The 23166-nt window shown below is 46.2% G+C and overlaps 1 protein-coding gene and 1 long non-coding RNA gene across 3 annotated transcripts in view; one reads left to right on the forward strand and one right to left on the reverse strand.

Moving 5' to 3' along the window:
- Positions 1-20341, reverse strand: part of CACNG4 (calcium voltage-gated channel auxiliary subunit gamma 4) — a 41327-nt gene extending 20986 nt beyond the window's left edge. The window contains exon 1 of the mRNA XM_048064602.2: positions 19889-20341. Within this exon, the coding sequence (XP_047920559.1) occupies positions 19889-20111 (223 nt within the window). The 5' untranslated portion in view covers positions 20112-20341. The remainder of the gene's footprint in view (positions 1-19888) is intronic.
- LOC106034737 (uncharacterized) lies at positions 1130-7191 on the forward strand. 2 transcript variants are annotated; one of them, XR_001206277.3, is made up of 4 exons: positions 1130-1206; positions 3101-3437; positions 3735-3884; positions 5047-7191. It is a non-coding gene; the product is annotated as an uncharacterized lncRNA (long non-coding RNA). The 2 variants fall into 2 exon arrangements; XR_010825838.1 differs by having other exon boundaries at positions 3101-3884.
- Positions 20342-23166: the final 2825 nt, after the last annotated feature.

Here is a 23166-nt window from a genome sequence, read left to right on the forward strand (position 1 = left end):
GGTCCTCTCTGAGCGCCGCTCTGCCTGCACTCACCTCCCTGCATGGCTCCATGCGGGCACCGCCGAGGTTGGGGCTCGTAGTGCTGCCAAAGGGGCGGGCAGGCGCAAAGCCAGGGCCTGATGAAAATTAAGAGCCTGAAACATAATTCCCGGGATTGTTTTAAATACTTACAGTTAACAAATGACCCAATAAATAAAAATGGAGACGGCTACCAAGTAGGTCTGTTTAAATGAACACAAGCAGAACAGATTTGATTTGGATTCTGCGCCTGAAACTTTCTATTTCCTAATGCAAGTGAAACAGTGACAAATAAAAATGAGACTGCAAAAGCAGCATGACCTCTTAAAGCTTTAATTATTCATTAGAACTGTTTTCTCTTCTGCTGAGACTGAGCAACACATTTAAGTGGGTTTCTCTCAGGTTTGTGGAAGATGTAACTTCCTTGTTACACTGGCTAATAAATACCACTAAGCACAATGGCCCGACAACATTTGTAGAAACAGCATTTGGGAAAATGTGTTTAATGAATCAGAAGTGCCTTAATCTAGTCAGTCTTGAAAAGCAAAGCATATCATGCAAAATTACAATGCACTAAAGCACAGATGCATGAATATTTTATTGTTGAGAATTCTGAGTTTCCATTCTTCCCTCTTTCAGTACTTCAGACTGCATTTTACTATGCGACATCTCTACCTGTATTGGGGAAGGATAATGGTGGGAGTAGCTCTGGGCAAGCCAATCTGGGATCTCAGACTGGATTTTAAACAATGTATTGCAAAGTCCCAGCCCCTATCAGCATCAGGCACGTCTCCCATTGTAATTGGAAATGCTTACAGCTGTTTGTGTCCTAGGATGGCAGGGAAGTGACTGGGAAGGTTCACAGCTGAGAGGAGAAAAATGGAGTTTTCCTTTTGCTGGGAAGAATTATCAACAGGCAGGTGCCCCGCATGCCTGGCCACTAGGCTGCTGTGCTACCGGCTCCACCACAACCCTCCTTCTCCCTCCAGCACCTCAAAGGTACGGAACATCCACCAGAAACCACTAGGTAGGGCTGATTGTTAATTAGACTTGAATTTCTAAGCATTGCACCTGTGAGAATTAGAGCCTGCCCTTTTACTACAGCATCTCAGGGACTGTGTTTCCTCCTGAGATTTGAAAGCAGGAGCAGACCAGCTTCTCACCACCTTGGCGAGCTCTCCCAAGAGGTACGTAGCAGCTCTGGCTGCCTGGGAACTGAGCCACGCTCAGGGAGGGATTTACAGCTCCTCTCCCCTTCAGACACCCGTCTGGCGTGACGCAGGGCTGAGCTGCACAGCAGCCATACAGGCACTCGGGGTCCCCATGATAAGCCCCCCAGCAGCTCGTGTCCCCTTCCCTGCAGTTGTCCTGGCAGAGAGGCGCAGGCAACCGAAGGGCAGTTTTCCAACGCCCGCATCTCTTATCGGGGCCTCATTCTGGTTCTTACTCAATCTTTACAGCTCAGTGATACGTTGCCAATGTATTTTTGCCAAGGAGACAAAAATATGTCTCCTCTTCCCATTCCTGCAGCCTGTGAGAAATCTCAGTTGTGTGCAAAGAGATGTAGATGTGTGTATAAATGTGTATTGGGGGGGGGGGGGGGATAAAGTTTCAGGTAATTTATTTTCCCATTGAAAGTTTGCCTTGTAGCCATGGAAGAACTGTTATCCCCATGCATAAATTTGGGTAAAAAACCCTTACTTTGAGCTGAGCAGAAATGGCAGCAGGTGCAATGGAACTGGGAGACTGAAGCTTCGTCTTCCCATCAGCAAGCCTTTAACTGCTCCATGTCCCAGGTTCTCCTTTCTAGTATGTAGGCATGATGGTTTATAAGTAATTCGGGGATTTCTGGGCCAAAGAGTTCTGTAGTATCAAAGTTGTCTAATAGTGGACAAAGAAGAGAGGCATAATCCTTTCAAGGTGGGACTCTTTCTCTTCAAAAAGTGCTTGAATATCCCCCGGAGGCCAGAGATATCCCAGGCATTTAACATGTTAACGTAAATTAGATTTTAATTAATCGGGACTTCCCCACACAGCCGTGGTTTGGGATTCTGGCTTTGCTCTCTGGATGGCTTGGTCACTTTAAAAGCACTTGGCACGGAGAGGGGTGATAGGAGGCTTTTTCCTAAGCTCCACAACAACTTTGTAAACTACGTGCTCCAGAAAGGTTTCTTTTTCCTCTTTCTCCTCCCTTTTCCCCCAAACCTTGCGTGACTTCAAGGCATCAAATGTTAATGAAAGTTTGCCAGGCTTCAAGGTCTGTGAAATGGAAGTTAAAAATTCTGCACCATAGGATGGCTCTAAAAATACTTGGCGTGTCGAAATATCAGCTCCAGCAGCTCTCCTGCACGCAGCGCTGCCGACGCATCAGGTCTTTCTCTCCTAAGCTCTCAGAGACTCGTCCCGGTGATTATAGATCACTAATGAGCCACGGAGTGGATTTGCCAGGCTGTGGGCCTGCAAAGCCTCCTGGAGGGCGAGGATCTGGAGGTGTCATTTAACTCTAAAGCCAGCGAGCCCCTGGGGACACATGCCATCCAGGCGATTCCCAAAGTGATGACCATCCCCTAGAATGGGCCCCAAACCCCGGCCTTGCGGGTTTGTAGGGTCAGATGCCATCTCGATCTGGGTCTGGCTCCTGAGCGCAGCTCTTTGCTGTCGATTATTGTGCAGGGCACCTGGGTTTGTAAGCTGGGCATCTACCTTTTAGGCATAGCAACACCTACATCTCTCTGAGGATCTGCTCTGAAGCCCTGTGGAGCAGAGGAGCCAGGCTGCCTGGAGATGTGAACGCTCTGCCGCGCACAGCTCCGTGTGCCTCGGGCGATTTGAGCTTAGGCGTCCTGTGACCCGGAGAATTTCTTGCTCTGCAGGTGTAACTCCCCTGGCTTCCGAGGGGCCCAGTAGAGATACCACTGTCCCCGTGCAGTTTAAAGGTGTTTTTATTTTATTTTATTTTATTTTATTTTATTTTATTTTATTTTATTTTATTTTATTTTATTTTATTTTATTTTATTTTATTTTATTTTATTTTATTTTATTTTATTTTATTTTATTTTATTTTTCCTTTTTCCCTAGCAGTGCTCTTGCGGGTGGAAACCTGGGAGCTGCTTTCCCCTGGCGCAGCCTCCTTTCCAGCAAGGCGCTTTCTCCCCGCGAAGCAAACGATGCTCCGGAGCGCAACGATCTGGATCGTGACTTCAAGCGTGATCCTGACTGCGCGGCGGTGCCTGAACCGTTCCCATCACGGGAGAAGCCACAGGGGGCTGTGACTCAGCCGCGCCTGAGTCACGCGTCCCCATCCCGCCGTGCTCCCGGGGGACCGTGCTTCGCCTCCACCCGTGCCTCCGTCGGCAATGAACCATGGCTCAGGCCTCGGCGAGGTGGACGGGCCCCAGACCGTGGCCGTTCCTTGCAGGTCTGTGCAGGGGTTGGGGACAGGGACAGCAAGAGCATGTCCCTGGGTTGTGGAACCGCACCCACAGGGGGATTTGGCGCAGGAGTGTGCACAAGTTTGGCACGGGCAGGCTGCCTGGTCACACGCTAGCCCCGTGTAAGCGCAATCTGAGCCAGGCGCAGGCTGCTGTTTCCCAGCAAGTCACTAGAAATAATTTATGTACATGTGAGTTAAAATTCTGCTTAAAAATCACTCCCTGCCTTCAAAGGTAAAACCTGCAATACTTGCAGTTGATGATAGTGAGTTTCATTTTCCTAGGTTCTTGCCAGCTGCTAAGGTAAGCTTAGATCCTCCTTCAGCATTTCCTCGCCGTAAGGATCTTTCCTCAAGCAAATCTCTCTGTGCCTGGGGCTGGCAGCGGCTGCATGTGTGAGTGCTGTGAAGAACCTGCCCCTTGGATCAGCCCAGGTAAAGTCCTGTCCCAAACCCTGAGACATGTGGCATTTCTTAAGTAAAAGTAATAAACCTTCTTCTCTGCAGGATTTTGAAATAAATTTGTAAATACTGAATTAATTCCATCTGTCAGTATGAAGTGAGGTTTTGGAAAGCTAAAAGGTGCAGGTTTGTGCGCATTAACTGTGTGAGCTAAAGCACAAAAGGAAAATGCTTTTTCATCCTTATGAGGTTCTGTAAATTGTATTCTATTCTTAGGAGAGTAAACATAATGTTTAAAAAAAATAATATAGTAATTTAAACCTTGCAGGAAAAGTTGCAGGAGCAATGGGAACCTCTCAAATGATAAATGTATGAATTTATTCCACTGCCACTGTGGGGTTTTAAATTAGTTTTGTTTTTCTTTTATTTCTTCTGGTTGACAAGCTGTGTGGTGTTGCTATCCAGTTATAATATTTCTAGATAAGAAAATCTTGAAGGTCAAAAATTCTGTTCTTAGTTATTCTTGTATAAGGTAATGTTCTTGTGTTGGTGACAATGCGGAGTGATCTCATGTCGCCATGGGTACCTGAATCATGCAGAAATCTGTCTAACAGCAGAGTTCTTCATGCCTATGCCCTCCCCTTATTTTGTTGTAAACAAAAAAATTAGGTATCTATAAGAAAAGCTTCTTGTCTGACACAAATGGACTGGAAGAAATGCTTGTCTTAAAGAAAACACATCGTGACAGTGGTCCAATGGACTGCACCCAAGCATAATTCTGGGCGATGAATTAATTTGTGCTCTGCTGCAACCAGAGAGATTTTTGCCACTAATGCTCCAAAGTGCAACCTGAGTTCAGTGCATTATTAGTGTGAGCTGTAACGGCTGTGCATAGACATCGAAACCGCCAAATTTCAAATAGGCAGCTCTGTCCCCATGGCAGCTTCGACAGGGGGGATGTGCAGCAATCTTGGATGCAGATGTAAAAGGACCAGCGGCAGGAAACTGGAAAACTGTTGAAATCCAGATTATGGGGGAGAAGTGAGAGCAGCATCTGCCCACAGCTGATCCTAGAAGGGTCATGGCAGGGAAGCACAGAAGCACAGTGAAATTAATGTTGGGGGGGAGGGGGGTGGGGAGGGAAGGGGGAAAAAAAAAAAGACAGCCTTAATTATGCCTTTCCATTTTTCTGCAGGTTCAGTTCAGTGCTCCGATACCTGCTGCATGTGTCTTTCCTTGATAGCTTTGTAACATCTAAAGGAAAGAAAAGAAGATGAAGAGGAAGCAAAGTGTATGTGTCTTGATCGTGACAGGGCTACAGCTCTCTGGATTTTAGCTCTTCCATGTGCTGTAGCAGGGAAGATTTTGGTCTCCATTAAATCACGTTTTGAGTCAATGGATCATGTACATGAAAGACCTGGAGCAACAGCTTCTAGAGGATGACAACAGGGTTGTGGATCAAGACTTGTACCTTTCTTTATTGATGGAAGAGAGTCAAGTCTAAATTTGTGACTTTTTCCTGAAAGTCTTCATGCAATCTTATTTTAAAGGGAAAAGAAAAAAAAAAAACATACAAGAAAGCAGACTCTCCAGGAAGAAGGATCAAGCAGTGCAGGCTGTGCATTTTTCTTGATAGCAGGAAATCCTTTTTACTAAAACGTTTCTGACTCCAGTGGTGTGTATCAGCCAGGTAAACCAGAGCCCTCAGCTGGAAGGTTTGGGCCTGCAGTTTCTGGGAGCAAGTCTATGTGGTGGAAAGCAGATAAACCAGCTTGCGCACACTGCCTCGCTGTGAGTTAGGACTGTCCTTGCATTTCGCTGTTGTACAATCAATTTGCAGAATAAAATCCTTTCTTTTACAGAGTCAGGGGGCTTAATTCAACCCTGGCATAAATGGGCAGCTAACAATGGGCCTAGCTCAGCTTGGATGTTGCTCTAGTTAATTAAAAAAGAGTAGCATCGGGGGCTGAACTTGGCATGGAGTGTTTAAGTGACTGGCTTCAGAGGCAGGGAAGAAAAAGCCTTGCTTAGCTCTCTGCAGCCCGCTCTTCAAATGCAAATTAACCTGTCAACATCTGCATGTAGCCACCCAGGACAGCTGCAGAAAGGAGCTCCCAGCACCCAGGAGAAGGGCTGGAAATGTTTAGTTCCAAACAGCTATTTTCTAAAATAATTTCTAGTAAATAAGAATACATTTGAAGTGGTAAACGGAGCATCTGCTACATGCAACGAATGGAGGACAGCATGTGAAAAGAAACATATGTCAAGTATGCACTTCAGATGCATTGACTGCTTGCCTCCAAAACAGAGAGAGCTTAACCATATTTGCAGCAAACACGGAGTAAAAATTACTGCTGCAACCAAAAGAAGAGCCTCAATAACTGCAGAATTTTCCCTTGCTAGAGGAGAGAATCTCACTGTAGTGCAGCCGCTGCCAGGCGTCTTTTCGCGAGAGACACAGCGGGAATGCCAAACCCAGGCGGCTTTTGTTTGGAGCAAACAGCATCCCTTTACCCGTACGTTTAGAAACCCGGCAAACCAAGCCAGGGCTGGAGCCCAATCACACCAGATTTGGCTCGCAGAAGATAAGAAAACAGCCCTGTGCTTTTCTGAAGCCTCTTATATGGCAGAGGAGACTGACATCCTTGCTCCGACTGATTCAGCAGCGTCTTCAGCAGGAGGCGAGCTCCGTGTCGTGGGCAGGGGCGTGCTCGTGGTGCAGCCTGTGTCTGTGTCTGCAACACACAGCGACCCAGGGCAACGGCATTTCAGTAGCTCCTCAAGCCCCATATCCTCAGGCAAAATCTTCACTGTCTTCACTGAGGCTCTTGCTTACAAAATAAATACAGGGAAAGGCCCCGCTAGCAGGCAAGAGAAGGAAAGGCTGGATTTCAGCTCGAAAAGGTGCAACTTTTTTTTAGGAAGCAGCATGCAGGGAAATCTCACTCTTTCTTTCAGCGTAACAGGCCGTAGAAAGCCCTGCCCAGCTGGCTGACACTTCCTTTTAGTGAGGGGAATCTCCCCACCATGCCAGGGGCGTGCTACTGCTTTCGGCCCTGGGCTCTGGGGGCTGCAATCTCCTAGCTCCACTCAGGAGAGATGGAAACCGGAGGGGAAACAAACCATGAGCAGCTTCTGCAGAAACCACGTTGCTACGATGATGTGGTATAATTAAACAGGAGTCAGAAACCCCACCTTCATAAAAACCCACACGAAGGAGCTTGTGCCAACACTTCTACTCATCTGCAGGTTTTTAGCCTGAATCAGAGCTGAGCAAATAATGAAGATATTTGACAGTATGGGTCTTCATCCTAATCACCTCAGCATACCGTGGCATCGTACAAATGAACACGAACCAAGGGATGGGCAGTGGAAATGGAAGAGAAACACCTCTGGAAAATCTAGAAACCCAACAGACACAACTGCTGCTCCCAGGGAGAAACTCAGGATGTAGACAGTGCTTCTTACCCATCAGCAGCACCATCACCTCTTTGCTGGGTTTTGCTTCGATATTTTCAACCTCTCCACCTCCAACCCTGGGAGCTGCAATTATAGAAATGAAAACCCTCTGCTGTAGCTGTGGTGAACGGCCACGGCCCAGCAGCGGAGCCGGGCTCTTAATCCCCTTGGCCTGGGGAGCGGCACAGTGCGCTGCCGAGTGCGTGTCCACCATGGCAACAGTGGAGGAGCTCCAAGAATTCGATTTCCACCGTGCCCCTGGGCCTTGCCTTGACATCTTCATTGTTCCGCGGTGAAATAAATAAATAACGCTCCAAGGGTAGCATAAAGGCAGCGCGAAATATGGAGAGCTATAGAACGGGGTTACCTAATGGTTAATTTAGGAAGGAACGTAGCATTAAAAACGTATGAGGGTGACTACATATTGATGCCGTATAAATATTTAAAGGGATGCCTCTCGTAAGGGCAGTGTTCCAAGCTACACCTAAAATAATGTGTGCAAAGGAAAATTAAAAGAATATTTCACCATTTGGACTTGTTTATCTGCCTCTGAAAGGCTTTTTCAGTCCAGCTACTAAACATTAGTATGGGAAAGGACATCAGACAAAACTCATTTTTGGTGTAATTCTCCCAAAGTCAGCAGAGTTAAACTGAAGACGATTTTCCTGGCCTTTTAAATAGAGTGTAATTTTCTCCATGGTTAGTTATTAAACGCTATATAGAGAGATTGCTGCTGCTGTTGGAAAGGCTTTCTGGAGAGGTCACCCTGTCCCATGTGGATAACACCGGTGGCAAACCAGGAGGTTTGCAGTTGTTAAGACAGAAGAGTCCCTAGGGACTCTGACCACAACACACACCGCTGCCCGTCCCAAAGCTAAGGACATACGTCTGCTGGGAGCTGAGCTATTCCAGCTGGGCATCCACACCACCATTGCAGGAATACTACCCATAGAAATTGCTTTAAATATTGGAGGGAGCATTGCAAAGGATAGACAAGTGGACGTTAGGGCCACTCCATCAGAGAGGAAATATTCTCTAAGCATATTTTGTGAGGCTCTCCTGCTGTATGTTGCCATTTGGGGGCTGGTTGGGTTTGTATCCCTTTCACCAGCTGCCCTATGCACTGGTCAAGAAAGGCATTCCCCATGCCTATTTTGGACTCCAATTCCCGTCACCTTGTCTGCATGTGGATCAATGTGAAGGGCGCAAGACTGCCCACCCAAGCATGTCCTCAAGACATGACAGACATTATCAGGATGGTAAGTCCTAGACCAGAAAGTTCTTATTTCTGACCAAGGAACCAAATTACACAGATGAGCAGGAGCCAAGCCCCCTACAAGGTGACATAGGCAGCTCCCCATCTAGTACACGCATTTCCAGAGTTGCTCTTTGAAGGCACCTCGTTTTAGTTCTCGCCTACACAGGTTGCACAGCCGACTGCCTGGAAGAAATCAGAAGCTCAAGCACTGAATTTTGTCTGGGTCTTGCATCATCAAGATAAATCTCAGCTAAACACGGGCCAAATCCAGAGAATTATTTAACCATTTTACAAAAAGCCTAACTAGAAAGACTCTTGGGATGATAACAGGGGACCTCATAATTTATGTATGTCATAACTTCCCACTGGTAAAATTAAAATGCAAAATAGTATCTCTAAACAAAATGGTTAAGCTCTGTCCCTTGGGATAGTTAAAAATTAAATGGGCAAAGCATATAGCTTTAGCATATAGCTTATAGAGGAGCTATTCTTACACTTGTAGCTCTTTGGGCTAGATTGTAGGTATTTTCTCTCTGTCTCACGGCTACAATGCTGAGCTCCAAGAAAGGATTTGTCTGTGTAGTACAGTGAGGCTCAGCAATAATTACCCATTGTGCTATGTGATGAGCCATCCTTTTGGTTCTTCAGTAACCCGTGCACCTGGACTTTAACTAAAACCAAATAATATGCACAGAAAACATTTTTATGTAAGAGGAGGTGAACATCACTAAAAATCAGAGAGCCTTTGTATGGCATGCCAAACTGCTGAAGCGAAAAAATGTCTTCAGTGAAAGGGCTCAGATGTGAGCATGTTTCAGTGCACAGCTCCAGGAAAAAACTCTGATAATAAATGTGAGCTTGTTATCGTTGCTTTTCAGTGGGAAGTAAAGCCGGAAGCAGGGTCGTGCTGGCTAATTGAAGCTTACATTTACATTCAAGCACTGCATTTTAATTATAAACTGGTGACACAAGTGTCACTTAGTTCTTATCCTGTTTTAAGTGTGCATATGTATAAGAAATATTTTCAGTTATTAATTTATTCTTGTGATCATGTTCATTATCCTACATTATGTCTATCAGGCACGTGTCTAATGACATGTTTGATGCACGCTAATTCTTATGCCTCTTTTAATACAGGCCTTACATACACATTTTAGGCTGAACACGGTGCCAGTTGGCCACCGAAATAGGTGCATATTAATGCTATAAAATCAGCATTAGTAGCTGCAGACCCATATTCTGGCCAGCTGCAACCACTTGCTCAGCCCTCCCGGGGCACAGCAGCCCTGCCAGAACCAGGGATAACCTGCGGGAGCGGCTGCAGCCAGCGCCGCAGCCTGGAGATGCCGGTGGCGTGGTCCTGGCTGCCCGGGTCTGGCCCTGATCCCAAACCACACGCCCATGGCGCAGATCCTGTGTCGGAGCCTCCTCCCAGCCTGCAAAGTGGAGCAAGTATTGGCTTTGCGCAGCCAGAGCCCTGGTACGACTCCGAATGCAGGTGGAAAATGTCTGGCCTGTTTTTCCTTCTCTGTGGGGTTTTGCTGCTGTGGCCAGACTGTCTTCAGCTCGAACACTGCCATTTATATACAGAAATTAAAATAAAGTAAGGAAAAGGTCGTTGGGAATTGGCTACCAAGAGGCAAAAAGTAAGTCATTAAAAATCAGACCAGGACTCCAAGTAAAAACAAGGGGAATATTCCTAGAAGGCAAGTTATGAATGTAAACCTCTTTCAAAGCTACTGGATGGAATGGGATAGCTACTCTTTTTTTCTCCTGATTTTCTACCAAACTATAAAGAGGATTCTATTTTAATAAGCACTACCATAACGGGACATTGCAAATGAGATGTTTGAATGGCTATAATTAGAAGCAATGCTGTGAAAGCAGCACCTTGCATTACCCCTGAATACTACATGCTTTATTTCAGGTCTTGCATCTTTAAGGATCCCAAAGCACCTCCCAAGCTGTCTGCACTTGCCAGCGCTAAAGGCAAGGACGAGAGTACAGCAAAATGTGCACAGCAAAGGAGAAACACACACCAACCTCCAAAGCAAACCTTCAATCTACCGAGGAAAACCGCAGGATGTTTAATCTCATCATTAGCAGACAGCGGCACAGCCTTGGATAAATATTTTTGGAACCCCCTAAGTAACTTAAAAACCGAAATCCTATTGACTCCCAATGCAACGTAAGCTTCAAAGACAAACCTTTGCTGGAAATACGATGAGAGTTCATAAGCCGCACTCTGAAAAGATTCCCCATCATCTCAAAGGATCTTTTGTTGACAGACAAAACCGTGTTTTCACAGCGGGCAGAGCTGGGGGGATGCGGAGCAGCTCTGAGCCAAACGCGGGGCAGGCAGCTCCGAAGGCTGAGCCAGCGGGCTCAGCCCCTTGCCAGGTTCACTGGCTTGGGCTCAGCCCATGCACACGTGGAGGGGCTTTGGGATCGGGATTTTTTTCTTTTTTTTCAAAAAAAAAAAAAAAGCAAAAAAGCAGCATGGCAGTTCTTAGAAAAAAATTATCTAGTGCGCTGATAATAGCCATCGCTGATGGCTCAGTGAGCCATAAGGTAGGTATATGCAATAAGTCGTACTTTAGCTTTGATTATATTTAGGCAATGTACCTCTGGCAAGATCCTATTTCAAGTCACAATTATGACATGTCATGGTTCCTTTTTAATGCCTTGCAGCAACAATAGATAAGCTATGCCTCTAGGAAGCAAGTAAGACACAATAACAATCCCAACATTATTGAATGCTATACTTTTGGACAGGAGATAATTTTCAGTCATACATATTCTACACCAAATGGCATTATTTAAAACACATAAATGGGAGCAAACTGATCTGAAACCTCTGGCACAGAACTGGCAGAAGCTTAAAACAGTTATTAGCTAATCAGAAAAAAACCCCAACACCCTGGCAGCTAAATGCGAGTGGCAATTCCTCACTGACCTGGGTACCCCTCAAGTCGGACAGGGATGCTTGTCGCCTCCGAATATCTTTGAAATATTTGGCAGTAATGAGCTAATGGGACTGGCTGAGTGAGACGCATTCAAAGGGCAGAACTGAGTGGCACAATTCCAAAACAGCAATTAAAAGGGGGAATGCTTGGAAAAGAACAATAAGAGAGGTTAATTCATATCAGTGTCTGGCAATCCGTGCAGGAAATCCTGTCGTTCTGTAACGTGCTTCGCCTTTGCCCACCTCTCCGTATTAAGACAGCGTGCCTGTAACGTGGTGCTCCTTCACACGCCACAGCTGACAAAAAGGGGCTCAGCTCTGCTGAAGAAGAACTGACCACGCTGCTGCTAAGTTCTCCAAGCAGGAGCCTCGTAAACACATGGGAAATGAAGTCAGACAGGGAGAGAAGTGATAACTCCAATCTCTTCCTTTTTGACAAGTATACGACCATACATTTTTTTTTTTTCATTGGCAGGAGGGCACAGAGATGCTTGAGAGTTAAGGAAATTAAAAATCCTGGATTTCTACCTGGGGCAGTATCTACCAATTTTCTATAGGCAGACTCTCGCACTGTTGTTGAAAAGCTAATTTAGAAGGTGCCTTTTTAACAGAAGGAAAGTTGAAACATTTCAGCAAGGAGGGGGGAAAAGAGAAAGAGAACAAAGATGTTCAGACTGCTGGATGCCACGGGAAGGAAGAGGAAGAGGGGCTGGACTATCTGCCAGGCTAAATCAAGAACTGCTTCAATGATTTCGCTGCATTTGACCCACAGCTTGCAACAACTGGCAAAAATGCCCCCAGATTTAAAGGAAAATCTAGCTAAAGTGTGCCTGGGCCAGGCTATCCATCCTGCAGGCAGCTTGCCCTGAGGCCTGCTATTTTGAGAGGATAGAGGGGCCACATATCATTAATATTATAGTAAATCCCAATATAGGGAGAGTCACAGACTCAAATTTTGCTTTGGTCCCCGGCACCTCTGTGTGCCTCTCCACACAGCAAACCAGCAAACCACCACTCTGAAAGAAAGAACACAAGCCAAAGGCCAGGAAAGAGCCACCTTCCACTCTAGAATATTTAAGGTAAAATAAGCTGATGTACCTTTGGAGTGAAGACAAATAAATAAAGGCAATAACGATCTGGGAGCAGAAGAGGGAGGACAAACTACATTGTAATTTAGCTGATCAAAATATGCCGAAGAAGTGACACACTTTAGTGCAAGGCAGAAAACAGAGAGAAGCCCTGCATGGCATTAGAGCTGTCTACAGCAAACAACCTTTTGTTCTGAAGTCATAAATGTGTAGCAGAGTCTCAGACATATGGGCAGTTGTGCATTTATCCTGTTTATTTTACTACTCCTGTGCATCCTGCCTTGCCATCTGTTGGTAAGAATTTGGATGCTGAACTGTAAGTCTGCGACATAATAAATACCAGTAAACAGAAATCCAAAATGAAGATAAGCACAAAGTAATGTTTTGAAGCAGGACCAGTTTTTCAGGGTGACAAAAACGTTAGAAAGTATGATTTATTGCCTGAGATGATTCTTGGCTCAGAAAAGATGGAGCAGCAGGAAAAGGTCCAATTGAAGGGACAGATCTACGATCCCTCCTCTTATATTGGCTTGCTATTGGCATAATTCCATCAGCTTCCTAGAAAGCAGTTTAAATTGACGTAGGTGGAAAACCAGACTTAATCCTGTCCCTCAAGGAAGACATGCTTAAACAAAATGTTACATGTATAAAACATAAGTTGCAAGCAAAACGCTTCAAAACCAGTTAAACTAGAGCTCACACGCCTTTTCTGAGCTGGGCAGCCCTACTGCCACGTCCCAGTTTCTCCACATCATCCTTCCCCTTTTATTATCTGTATGGGAGGAAAGCGGATGGGAAGAAGGCAGTCATCCTTCCCTGTCAGGGACAGAAAGCTAAAGCAACTGGCCCCAAATCACGCAGGAAATGCAGCAGAGCCCAGCCTCCTCCTCCCTCTCCATTTCCATTTCTGGGATGCAGAAGTCACTGCTCAGCTCCTTCACACACAAACCACACAGCCACCAACTCAATATCTGGGTGCGCAGAGGTATTAATAACAGACTTCAAATTACACCGAGTACATAAGTGCTGTGACTGCGTCAAAAGAATTAAAAAAAGGAGATGAACACGCTAGCCTCTCCTCCTGATATTTTTCCTCTTTTCCCTCTGTTTTTGTAAAGCTATACAGAGCTACCAGACATGCACTCCTTCTCCCTTAGCTTTTTAAGGACGTTCACGTGTTTTGCACCTGGCAAGACCGTGACCAAAGCTATAGCTTCGACAGCATGATCTGAGCAGAAGCATTGCAGGCTGACACGACAAATGTGACAGCATCCACTGGAGAAATAATTCCTGCATTGGAATTTTACAGGAGCAAAACCACATTGCCACATTTGCCTCTTTTACCAGTTGACACTAGAGAGGGCCAGCAGAGCTGCCAGGCAGCAGGGCAAGCCCTGAAGGGGTGCAATGGCCACGAGCTCCTGCCACTATCTAAAATAAGTAATAAAAGCCCACGGCAGAGGGGGTCTGCAAAAGGTAATGGCAGCTGGAAGAAGCCCAAAGATTACATTACATTACATTGCAAAGGTCACTGAGAACCCCAAAATGACTTACTATGGCTCTGACAGATGCTACCACAAATGCCATCTGCCAACCAGATGCAACACACAGTATGATTACACACAGAGTAAAAAAAAAGTAGCTACAGCGCACCACAGCCACAGGTATCCAATGCGCATAGCCCAGCGCATCCGTGACTCTTTGCACATGACATTTCTGAAACTTAGGTAAAGTGACTATTATCCACATTACATCTCGCACAGATGAGAAAGCTTTACAGCTGGATTACAAATACGCTTTCATGGGTTTACAGCCTTCAGGGACTATCACTAATGCACAGAAAGTCTTTGGCTTCCAAAGACTTTTAGCACTGGGCTAGCTGGCACGCTGAAAGCCACAGAAAAAAACCCAAACCCTTCTGTAGCCTGATAGCTCCCTACTGGCTATATAGTAGATCAAGTTCAAGAAAGCAAATTAATTCATTAAAGCGACATATATTCAGTCAATTAGCTTCAGCTCTCTGTTTCATACAGTGTCTCAGGAAGAATGGATGTTTTGTTACATCAATACAGTCATCTGAGATCCTCTGTTACAAATGTTCAAAGAGGTGTAATTAGGAGATGTGTTTTATTTTTCTGAAGAAGAGAATAGCTAATCCCTTAATCCGTCTTCTGATGACAGTTCCTCCAGCAGAAAATTTCTCAGTATTTTAAAATATGTTTTACTACGGACAATATTTTAAAGAGATTGAGCTCTGTTTCCCTAAAGATTGCTCCAAACTCCGAAGCTCTCTCCAGCAAATGGAACACAACAGAAAGAAATTAACCTAAAAAGGCTGTCAAGAATCACTCAATCACTTTCTGACAAAACCCCACTGCTTCAAACACTGTTGAAAAGATGTCGGTGGAGCTCTAAGAATTGCATTTAAAAACAATCAGTGCAGCACGAGCACTTTCTCAGCAGCATGTGTTTTACCAAGGAAACAGAGATGGTATGAGCAGAGAAAGAATGAAAACATGGGCTGAAGCTCAGAAGAGTCCTTCTCTAGCGTGTTTAAATTTGTTTTGAAAGATTTTTGGAAAGTAGTTCACCTTTCGGGACCTATGAAGCACAAGCAATACATACATATATATATATATATATAACACACAGTACATATATATATATGTGTGTGTGTGTATATATATTCCAAGAAACAGGCTCTGGCATGCACAGAACGAGTTTCCATGGCAGAGACACCCATTTGTGTATTCTCCACGTGCAGCCACTATGTTTCATAGTGTGAACACAGGCTCATACGCCTGCGAAGACTGAGAAGCCCAACCATCTTTGTGCCTGTGGATATAATCTCAAGGGTCTTGACTGATATTAAAGTGATACAAAACTTGCTCATGGACATGTACAACTTTGGAAATAGCATTTGAAGATAAAGCCTGCATTGTATTTAGTTTATTATAAACAGTGGTGATGCTACGACTTCCTCGCTTTGCTTTGAGAATACTAAAGAATATTCATTCTTTTTGGATGAACCATGAATTTGCAGTACTGATGGATGGCAGGCTTCCTTTATTTGCTTGCCTCAAACATTTGTATAAGCATTTTTATTTTGTTTTCAAGAGTATCCATGGAAGCAGAGCATGCGCGTGCCACAGTCCGTGTTTGTGCACCTTCATCCAAGGCAGAAGACTTGCACATAATTGTGCAAATGTGCGTTTGTGCAAGTTTTCAAGTTATAAAAGATTCACCGAATCCTTTCTCCTGATTATAGATGTTTCAGCTACCCTGACCAGAAGGACAAATGGTTCCATGTGAATTAAATGTCCAATTTCACCACTTAAAAATAAACGGCAAACAGGGAATACTGAATGCAGTAGACACAATGGGTTCAAAGCAATTCATATTCTGAAGTGTTTAATAAAATACTCTTTGAATAAATTTAAATTACAAGTACATTACTTGATTTCATATCTAGATGTCACGGGGCCTGCAGAGCTCTCTGTTTGAGCAGTCCTATTAACTTCAGCATGATTGTTCATGAAGATAAGCAGTTTCAGTGGATAAAGTGGTGCTTTAAAATCTTTTTTTTTTTTTCCTTCTAAGTAAATACTTTAATAGCAGATCCTCCTTATGAGTAAGACTGTGTGAGGCTTACATAGTAGTGCTGGACATTTACTGTAGGAATAAGGGCTGCTGGAAAATTATAGTGGTTTAATCCTTCAGGTTAGCTTGACCACAACAGGATTACTCATAAAACACAGCATCACCCTCCGCTGCATTTGCAAGACTCTGTTCTTCACCTCCTGGACAGTGAGCCACGTGAAATGGGGCTGATTTGCTCTTATTATTATTTGTGGGCTGGGGTGCAGACTTTGGCTGTGGCCAGGATGGATGCATGAGGACTTCACCAGAAACTTCACTCCAGTGAGAATTTGTCTTTAGCCGTCAAAACTGCAGTTAATGTAGGTCCGGTGTGGCCCCAGAAAACCCAAACCCAACTTTGCCAGAGAACCCCTTGACCATTTTACTGAGCTCCACTGCAAAGACTCGCTTGAATAGCATCTAATTCTGCTGCACGCACATTCATACCAAGAATTACTTTAAACAGTTTCCTACCTAAATAATTACCTTAGCTGTAAGTTTTAAATCCATGCAGAAATACTGCTATTGTTTAAAATCCACTCAATGAGCCTCCTACCTCCACCTTTGACAAACACACTAAAGGAACAAAATTGGGATTGTATAGGCGAGAGTCTGACTAATGTATCATTAATGCTGCTTCTTGAGTGACTAAGCTCCATAGTAGTGCCGGCTACGAGTGCTGAAACATGATTTTGTCCCCACGACAACCGCAGCTCCAAACAAAGCCAATATGCTGGATCCCCAAACTCCATCACTCCAGTCATCGTTACGATGCCAATTTGCGGCAAAGTGTTATCCCAAAGAAGAGAAACAGAAAAATGCCGAGGAACGCCTAATAATTTGGTTGGAAGGCTATTCTTTTCCTTTCTGTTTCCGCAATTCTGTCTAAAATCTTGGAATTCAGGATACCGAACGGGTGACTGTTCAAACACACAGAACACGGATGGGTTCAAGGATATAGTTTAGAAATATTTTAATGGAAATTTTCAACTGACCTGAAATTTACTCTGTGTAATGCTTTATTCATGTCAACAGCAATTTAAGAGGCTGTTCAAGATATTTCCAGCCTTTGCACATTTGTGTCTTAAATATGTCTTTTTGAGGTAAGAGTGAAATGGTGCCTAAGACCACTACAATAAATTAAGTTGGCTTTTATAATTATTATTCCAAAACAAGACTAAACAAAAGAGTTCTAAAAATAAGTGTGAAGCCAGACCATTTAATCACATATAAAAATCTATAAGTGAAATTATTTTCTTGCCGTGTCTCCTCAGAGTTGTAACTATTTCTTCACTTTTACTAAAAGACCCATCCACTCAGGACGAGTGGCATTCTGAAACAACCCAGGGGATGGTGCTTTAAATTTGCTTCTAGAAATGGTTAAATTCTTTTGTGAAACAGATGAACCTTTCCGTGTTGAAATCAAGGTCCCACGGCATGGTTTAGAACACTAATATTTTCATGTATCTATCTGTATATTTTATCTTACAAAGACAGGCCATATGAAAATGTAGCCGAGAACGTAGCCTCTGTTTCTCTTATCTGTGAGCAGACGATGGTTTTCTCAAATTACTCATTCTGAGCACATATTTGACAACTTTGTAATTTGATTAAGAGCACTTGAATTTTGCGAAGAAAAGCTCAATTGACGTTGAGGGGGTCACATGAAACACTTTCTTGTCGCCTGAATTGATGAGGGTTTAAGGTCTCCCTGCACACCACTGCTAGGCGCAACCTTTCCACAAACACCCCCGCGGATTGAACGTGCTCGGGAAGGCAAAGGCAGTGCCCCAGAGCTCAGACAGCATCACAGGGCACCGCTTGCAATGCTGCCCATTCCTCAAGACTCCACTGACTTCTCGTTTTATAAAGTTCTCACTTAAGCCCAGTGGAAATCCACACGAAAACTCCGCTGCTTTCAGCCAAAGCTGCACTTGGTTTCTATGAATGAGGTTCCTAGAGGACCATACAGAAAGCCTGCTGGCGGTAACCTCCGGGATTTCTCCTGGAGACAGCAGGCCTGGTCCAGCAGAGCATGCCCGGCACCTCCCGCAAGACGCAAACCAACTTATTTTCCGTGAAATGCAGAGCCTGGGGACACTAGAACAAGCTCAGCGAAGATCACAAGATTTGGTTCAAGTGAAGGATGCTCAGCATCTCTCAGGATAACTCAGAGGCTCTCAGAGGCAAACCCACATTTTCCAGGTGTCACAAAAGCCCACGCCGAGAGTTACATTTCCTTTAGGCGTCACAAAGCCAAGCATTATCATCACCAGAATAACTTTACATTTTGGTAATTCTTTCTCTCTTCTTTGTCTAAAACCACTTTTGTGTCCTGCAGCTATTCTATATATGCATATTATTACTAGGTAGCAAATGTAGTATTTTAAGAGAAAACTGCTTCTTACACTGCAGCCTTGAAAGCTTAGGAAAAGGAGAAGATGAGAAGAGATGCGACAATTGGGTGCTCCTGTGATGCCACGGCCTTTTCTGAGAAAAAAGCCCTCAGAATATATCTGCTAGTCCCTCAGCTCCAGCTGGACTCCTCTGGGCTGAGCCATCTGTCAGTTAGAATAACGCAGGGAACCAGGTCCGTAAAGTTCATGTGTGCTAAGTTGTGCTGATTGAATTAGGTGCGCTGCAGCCGCTGTGCCAGGCGCATTATTGTACCAAGGCAGGCTCCGGTGTACCCCCGCCCCACAAGCCCCAAAGCAGCTCAGGGAAAGCCAACAGCTTTTCCTCCCCGTGCTCCCTGTTACCAGCACCGCTGGATGAACCCAGCAGTGAGGGGGCTCAGCACCCTGGGCCCCATACCCAGTGCCACGGGGACCTGCCCACGTCCCACGCTCACAGCTCCACGCTCGGCGGGCAGATGTTGCTTCCCATCTGGGCTTTCCTATCAGCCCTGCCAATTCTCTGAACACCCATGTGCTTCTTTGTGCCGGTAGCTACCCGCCACACCTCCTCTACCAGCCCGTTTTCAGAGAGCCACATGTTTGGCCTCTGTGGGGAGCGGGGCATCGTTGCCCCCACCTCAGTCTTTTGGCTAACGTTTTGTTCAGTGCTGACCCTTGGGCCGGGTTAAGTGACCCCGAGCCCACGCTGAAGCACTCGGACAGCAGCAACACCTTCAGACAGGTTCCTGGTATCTCTGAGGGTGGACAGGGAGGAACTTGGGTTCCCGCTGTCCTGCCCAAGAGCAGCGGCTGAGCCCCCAAACCCCTGAAACCAAAGCCCTGGGGGCTCACCAGCCTCGAAGCCTGCAGGGCTCAGAACCCCAAAACGCCCCAAATCTTCAGGACCCCCCCCGAGCCCCGCAGCCCCCGGGGTCCCTCAGCCGGGAGCTGTTGCTTGGGGGGGCGCAGACAGCCGCGGAGCGGGGCCGCCCCCCCGGGGCCAAGCTCCCCGGGGCCGAGCTCCGCATCCCGCCGCCCGGTTCCCATGGCAATCTCGGAGATGCCGGTTGCCACGGCAACGCCATCCTCCTCCTCCTCCTCCTCCTCCTCCTCGGCCGTGTCCGAGGCAGCGGCTCCCGCTCCGGCTCCGGCTGGGCTCTGCCCGAAGACCCCGGGCACGGAGCCGGTCCCCACCCCGCCAAGTCGCTCCCCCCCCCGGCCGGCCCCGGTACCTTCGAGGCAGCAAATCCTCCAGAGCCCCGAGTGCGTGAGGTCTCCCCTCGCCTTCCTCGGCGGTCCCTGCGCTTCGTCCGCCGTGCTGTTGGTGCCGTTGCAGATGTGCGCGCTGGAGTAGAGCCAGTAGTCGGTGCCGATGGCGATGGCCATGAGGCTGAAGGCGGCGAAGGCGCCCACCGTGGTCAGCAGCATCTGGACGCCACGGTCACACCACCCCATGGTGCTTCATAGTCCCCGGGGGGGGGGCCGCACGACACCGCCCGGCAGCGGCACCAGCACCGGCACCGGCACCGGCACCGCTACCACCGGGAGCAGCAGCAGCCGCCGCCCGCGGGAGGCAGCCGAGTCACGGGGCGGGGGGCGGAGGCGGCGGGGGGAGCCTCCTGCCTGCCTCTGCCTGCCTGCCTGCCTGCCTGCCTGCCCGCCCGCCGCCCCCCGCCCCGCCACGGGGCCGGGCTCCGCCGCCAGCCGCCCCCCGCCCCGCCCCGGGGGTGGGCAGCGACCGCCCGCCCCCCCCCCGGCTCGGGGCTGGGGGTGCCTGGGGGGTGCCCGGAGGTCGGGGGGCGCGCAGCCCTGGGGACCGCGGAGGGTTGGGGCTAAAGGTGCTGCAGCCCCCCCCCCCCCCGCCTCCAAGGCACCCCCCTGGTCCGGGGGGGCTCAGCCTCGCCGTCCCCCCGCAGCCTCGCTCCGCTGGCAGTTACGCAAGGAGGTTGGAGGCAAGTGGGTGGCTTGCTGGTTTTCTCCTCTTTGGGAGGGGATGGAGAGAAACCAGCACCTGGGAATGTTTTCTTTTGGAAAACCAAGGGGAGAAATATCTAAACATTTATTTATTTATTTATTTATTAAAACCACGTTATCCTGCCTTCCAACCCTGACTCCCATCACCGCGAGCTGACAAGTCAGTCCTGCCTCCACCTCATCCAAGTGACAAGCCAGATGAATGGGAAGCCTTCCTGATCAGCTAATGCGTTTGTGTGGAGGGAACGTGGCAGCACACCAGTTTTATGTATATGAATTAGGGAGTGGGAGGACAAGAGCTACAAACCCCGAGAAATACAGCGCTCTTCCCGAGCAGTGCGTGGATGGCTGCAGGTGCTTGTGTGACTCCACCGCTCAGCATACCAACGCAGAGACGCTTTTCAGCTGCTCGTCCTTTTCACAAAAACTGGGAAAGCAAAAAGCAAATACAAATTAAAAGCCGGTCTTTACTTCACAGAGACTCGGCAAGTTGCTCAGACACAAAGCCCATAAACACAGAAATGCTCCAAAGTTAGATGCTAGGTTTAAGCATATAAATTATGCTTTACTTTTCAATTGCAGCTTATAGGTCCAATGGTGCCTTTGCAAAACAACCCTCTAAATTAATGTCTCCATTAGGGATGGAAGAATGAAAGCAGGTAGACTCGAAAGCAGGTAGACTCAAATGCAGAGCAAAGCCTCATTCAGAAAAAACGAATCGAGCATTTAAATTTAATGAGGTTCAACAAACTTCTCATTTAAAATATATGTTTGTACCTGTGTGCTTTGGGGGGTTTGGACAGAGAGGGAAAATGAGATACTGAAACAGCAGGAGAGAAGCTATTTCCATAGCTTTTAAACCTATTGAGCCTTAGTTAATATTATTTATTTGCATTATGGTATTGCTTATGGCCGGCTCTCCCCGGCAAGGAGCAGCGGAAGGGCTGGGTGAGCTGTAGCCGGGGCAGCGTGCCTGCTTGGTGCAGAAATAGCCTCCCGCGCTCCCAGTCCAGATGTGCAAACAGAGGCAGGATGAAGTGGGGTTGGTCTGGTGGCTTCTCAGCTGCCTCTGCCAACAGAAAGGGGGCATACAACTTGGGGGTTTTCCATGGGCTGGGAGCCACCAGCCCCGCGGCACCCATCTTGTGAAGTCCTATGGGTTGTGTGAAATAATAGTACATTAGCAGAAATCATTAAAAAAATCTCGTTCCTCTCCCCCTCCCCCAGCACTTTTCCAAAGAAAACTGCTGTTTCCGTTTCTATCACCCTGCAAGAACTCTCAGACTCCTAAAGGGTTACAGAGAAGCATCCAAGACAGGCAATCATTTTCTGCCCAAGCTATCTTCTTTAGTTTAAAAATGTTCTCTATTCTTTTGAAATGCATGAAGTAGATTGTGGGAGAGCTAATATTATATTCCACTACTGAAAGCTGGTGGAGTATTTTACATTGATGTCTGGCTCTAGTGATTTTCTAAGGATTTTGAATTCATTAAATCCAACCATTGAATAATCTCCATTTGTGGCGGAAGGAAGGCAAAAGTGCTTATGCTCCTCAATAGCAAAAAAGCATGTAGTCTTTTCTTAAATGTGAAAGCTATCTGACCCACTATATGTAGTAAAGGTTGCCCGTCATGAAACCTTTGATTTGCAGACTTTGCTTGTGATACAGCCTTATAATACTGCTGTTGAATTTAGCAGTAAAACAGCCTTGGCAGGGTGTTTTGCACTGCAGCAGCATCCTCCATCCTCAATCAGAATTAAGATCCAATTGTTCTAAGCTCAGAACAGACACAGAAACTCACGGCAAGGAGAAGAGAAAGCCTCATGTCTTCTTTCTGTAATTTCACCCTCCTCCCCCCAGACTTTGCAGTGCAAGGTCGTGTGTCCAAACCCAGAAATATATACATATACACATATTTACCCAAGAGAAAAGAACTGTTTTCATTCCTTGATGTTGATGCTCAAAGCTTAAATGAAATCCCGTGACTGATCATTTTATTTCTGAACTGAAAAACAGTTATTTTGGTGGTGAAACTTTGGGTTTAACTGAATTCAGTGAGAGCTGTCACTAACAAAGTCCTGCCCCAGGGACACCACTTCTATCAGAAGAATATCAAAAACTGCACGATGTTTCCATTTAGGATTACTGCTTCTGCTGCTAATTGCCAAACATTGACTTTAATACACTAGGTATTTTTTTTTAAAAATCGATTGTCTAGAAAAATAACACTAGAATTTTACTACAAGAAACCTTTGGAAGCTGCTGAAGAAAAACTCCGGGGAGTTCTTTCTCAGAATGAAAATAATCACTTCAATTAAACAGAGCTTTTGATGTAGATACAGCCTAACCACCATCAAAGCCTGGAACAGTTATTTCATTCTCCCTTGCCCTTTGTCAGCTTTTAGCTCTGTGCATGTGAGAATGACTCTTAGCATCTAGGAATGTCCTAAAGCTATGAGCGCATCACTGTAATTGAATATTGTCACCTCCTACAGGTCTTCATATCTCTCCTGTCTAACCTGATACTGATATTAG

The sequence above is a fragment of the Anser cygnoides genome, chromosome 19 (assembly GCF_040182565.1).
Source record: "Anser cygnoides isolate HZ-2024a breed goose chromosome 19, Taihu_goose_T2T_genome, whole genome shotgun sequence".
NCBI classification, from domain to species: domain Eukaryota; kingdom Metazoa; phylum Chordata; class Aves; order Anseriformes; family Anatidae; genus Anser; species Anser cygnoides.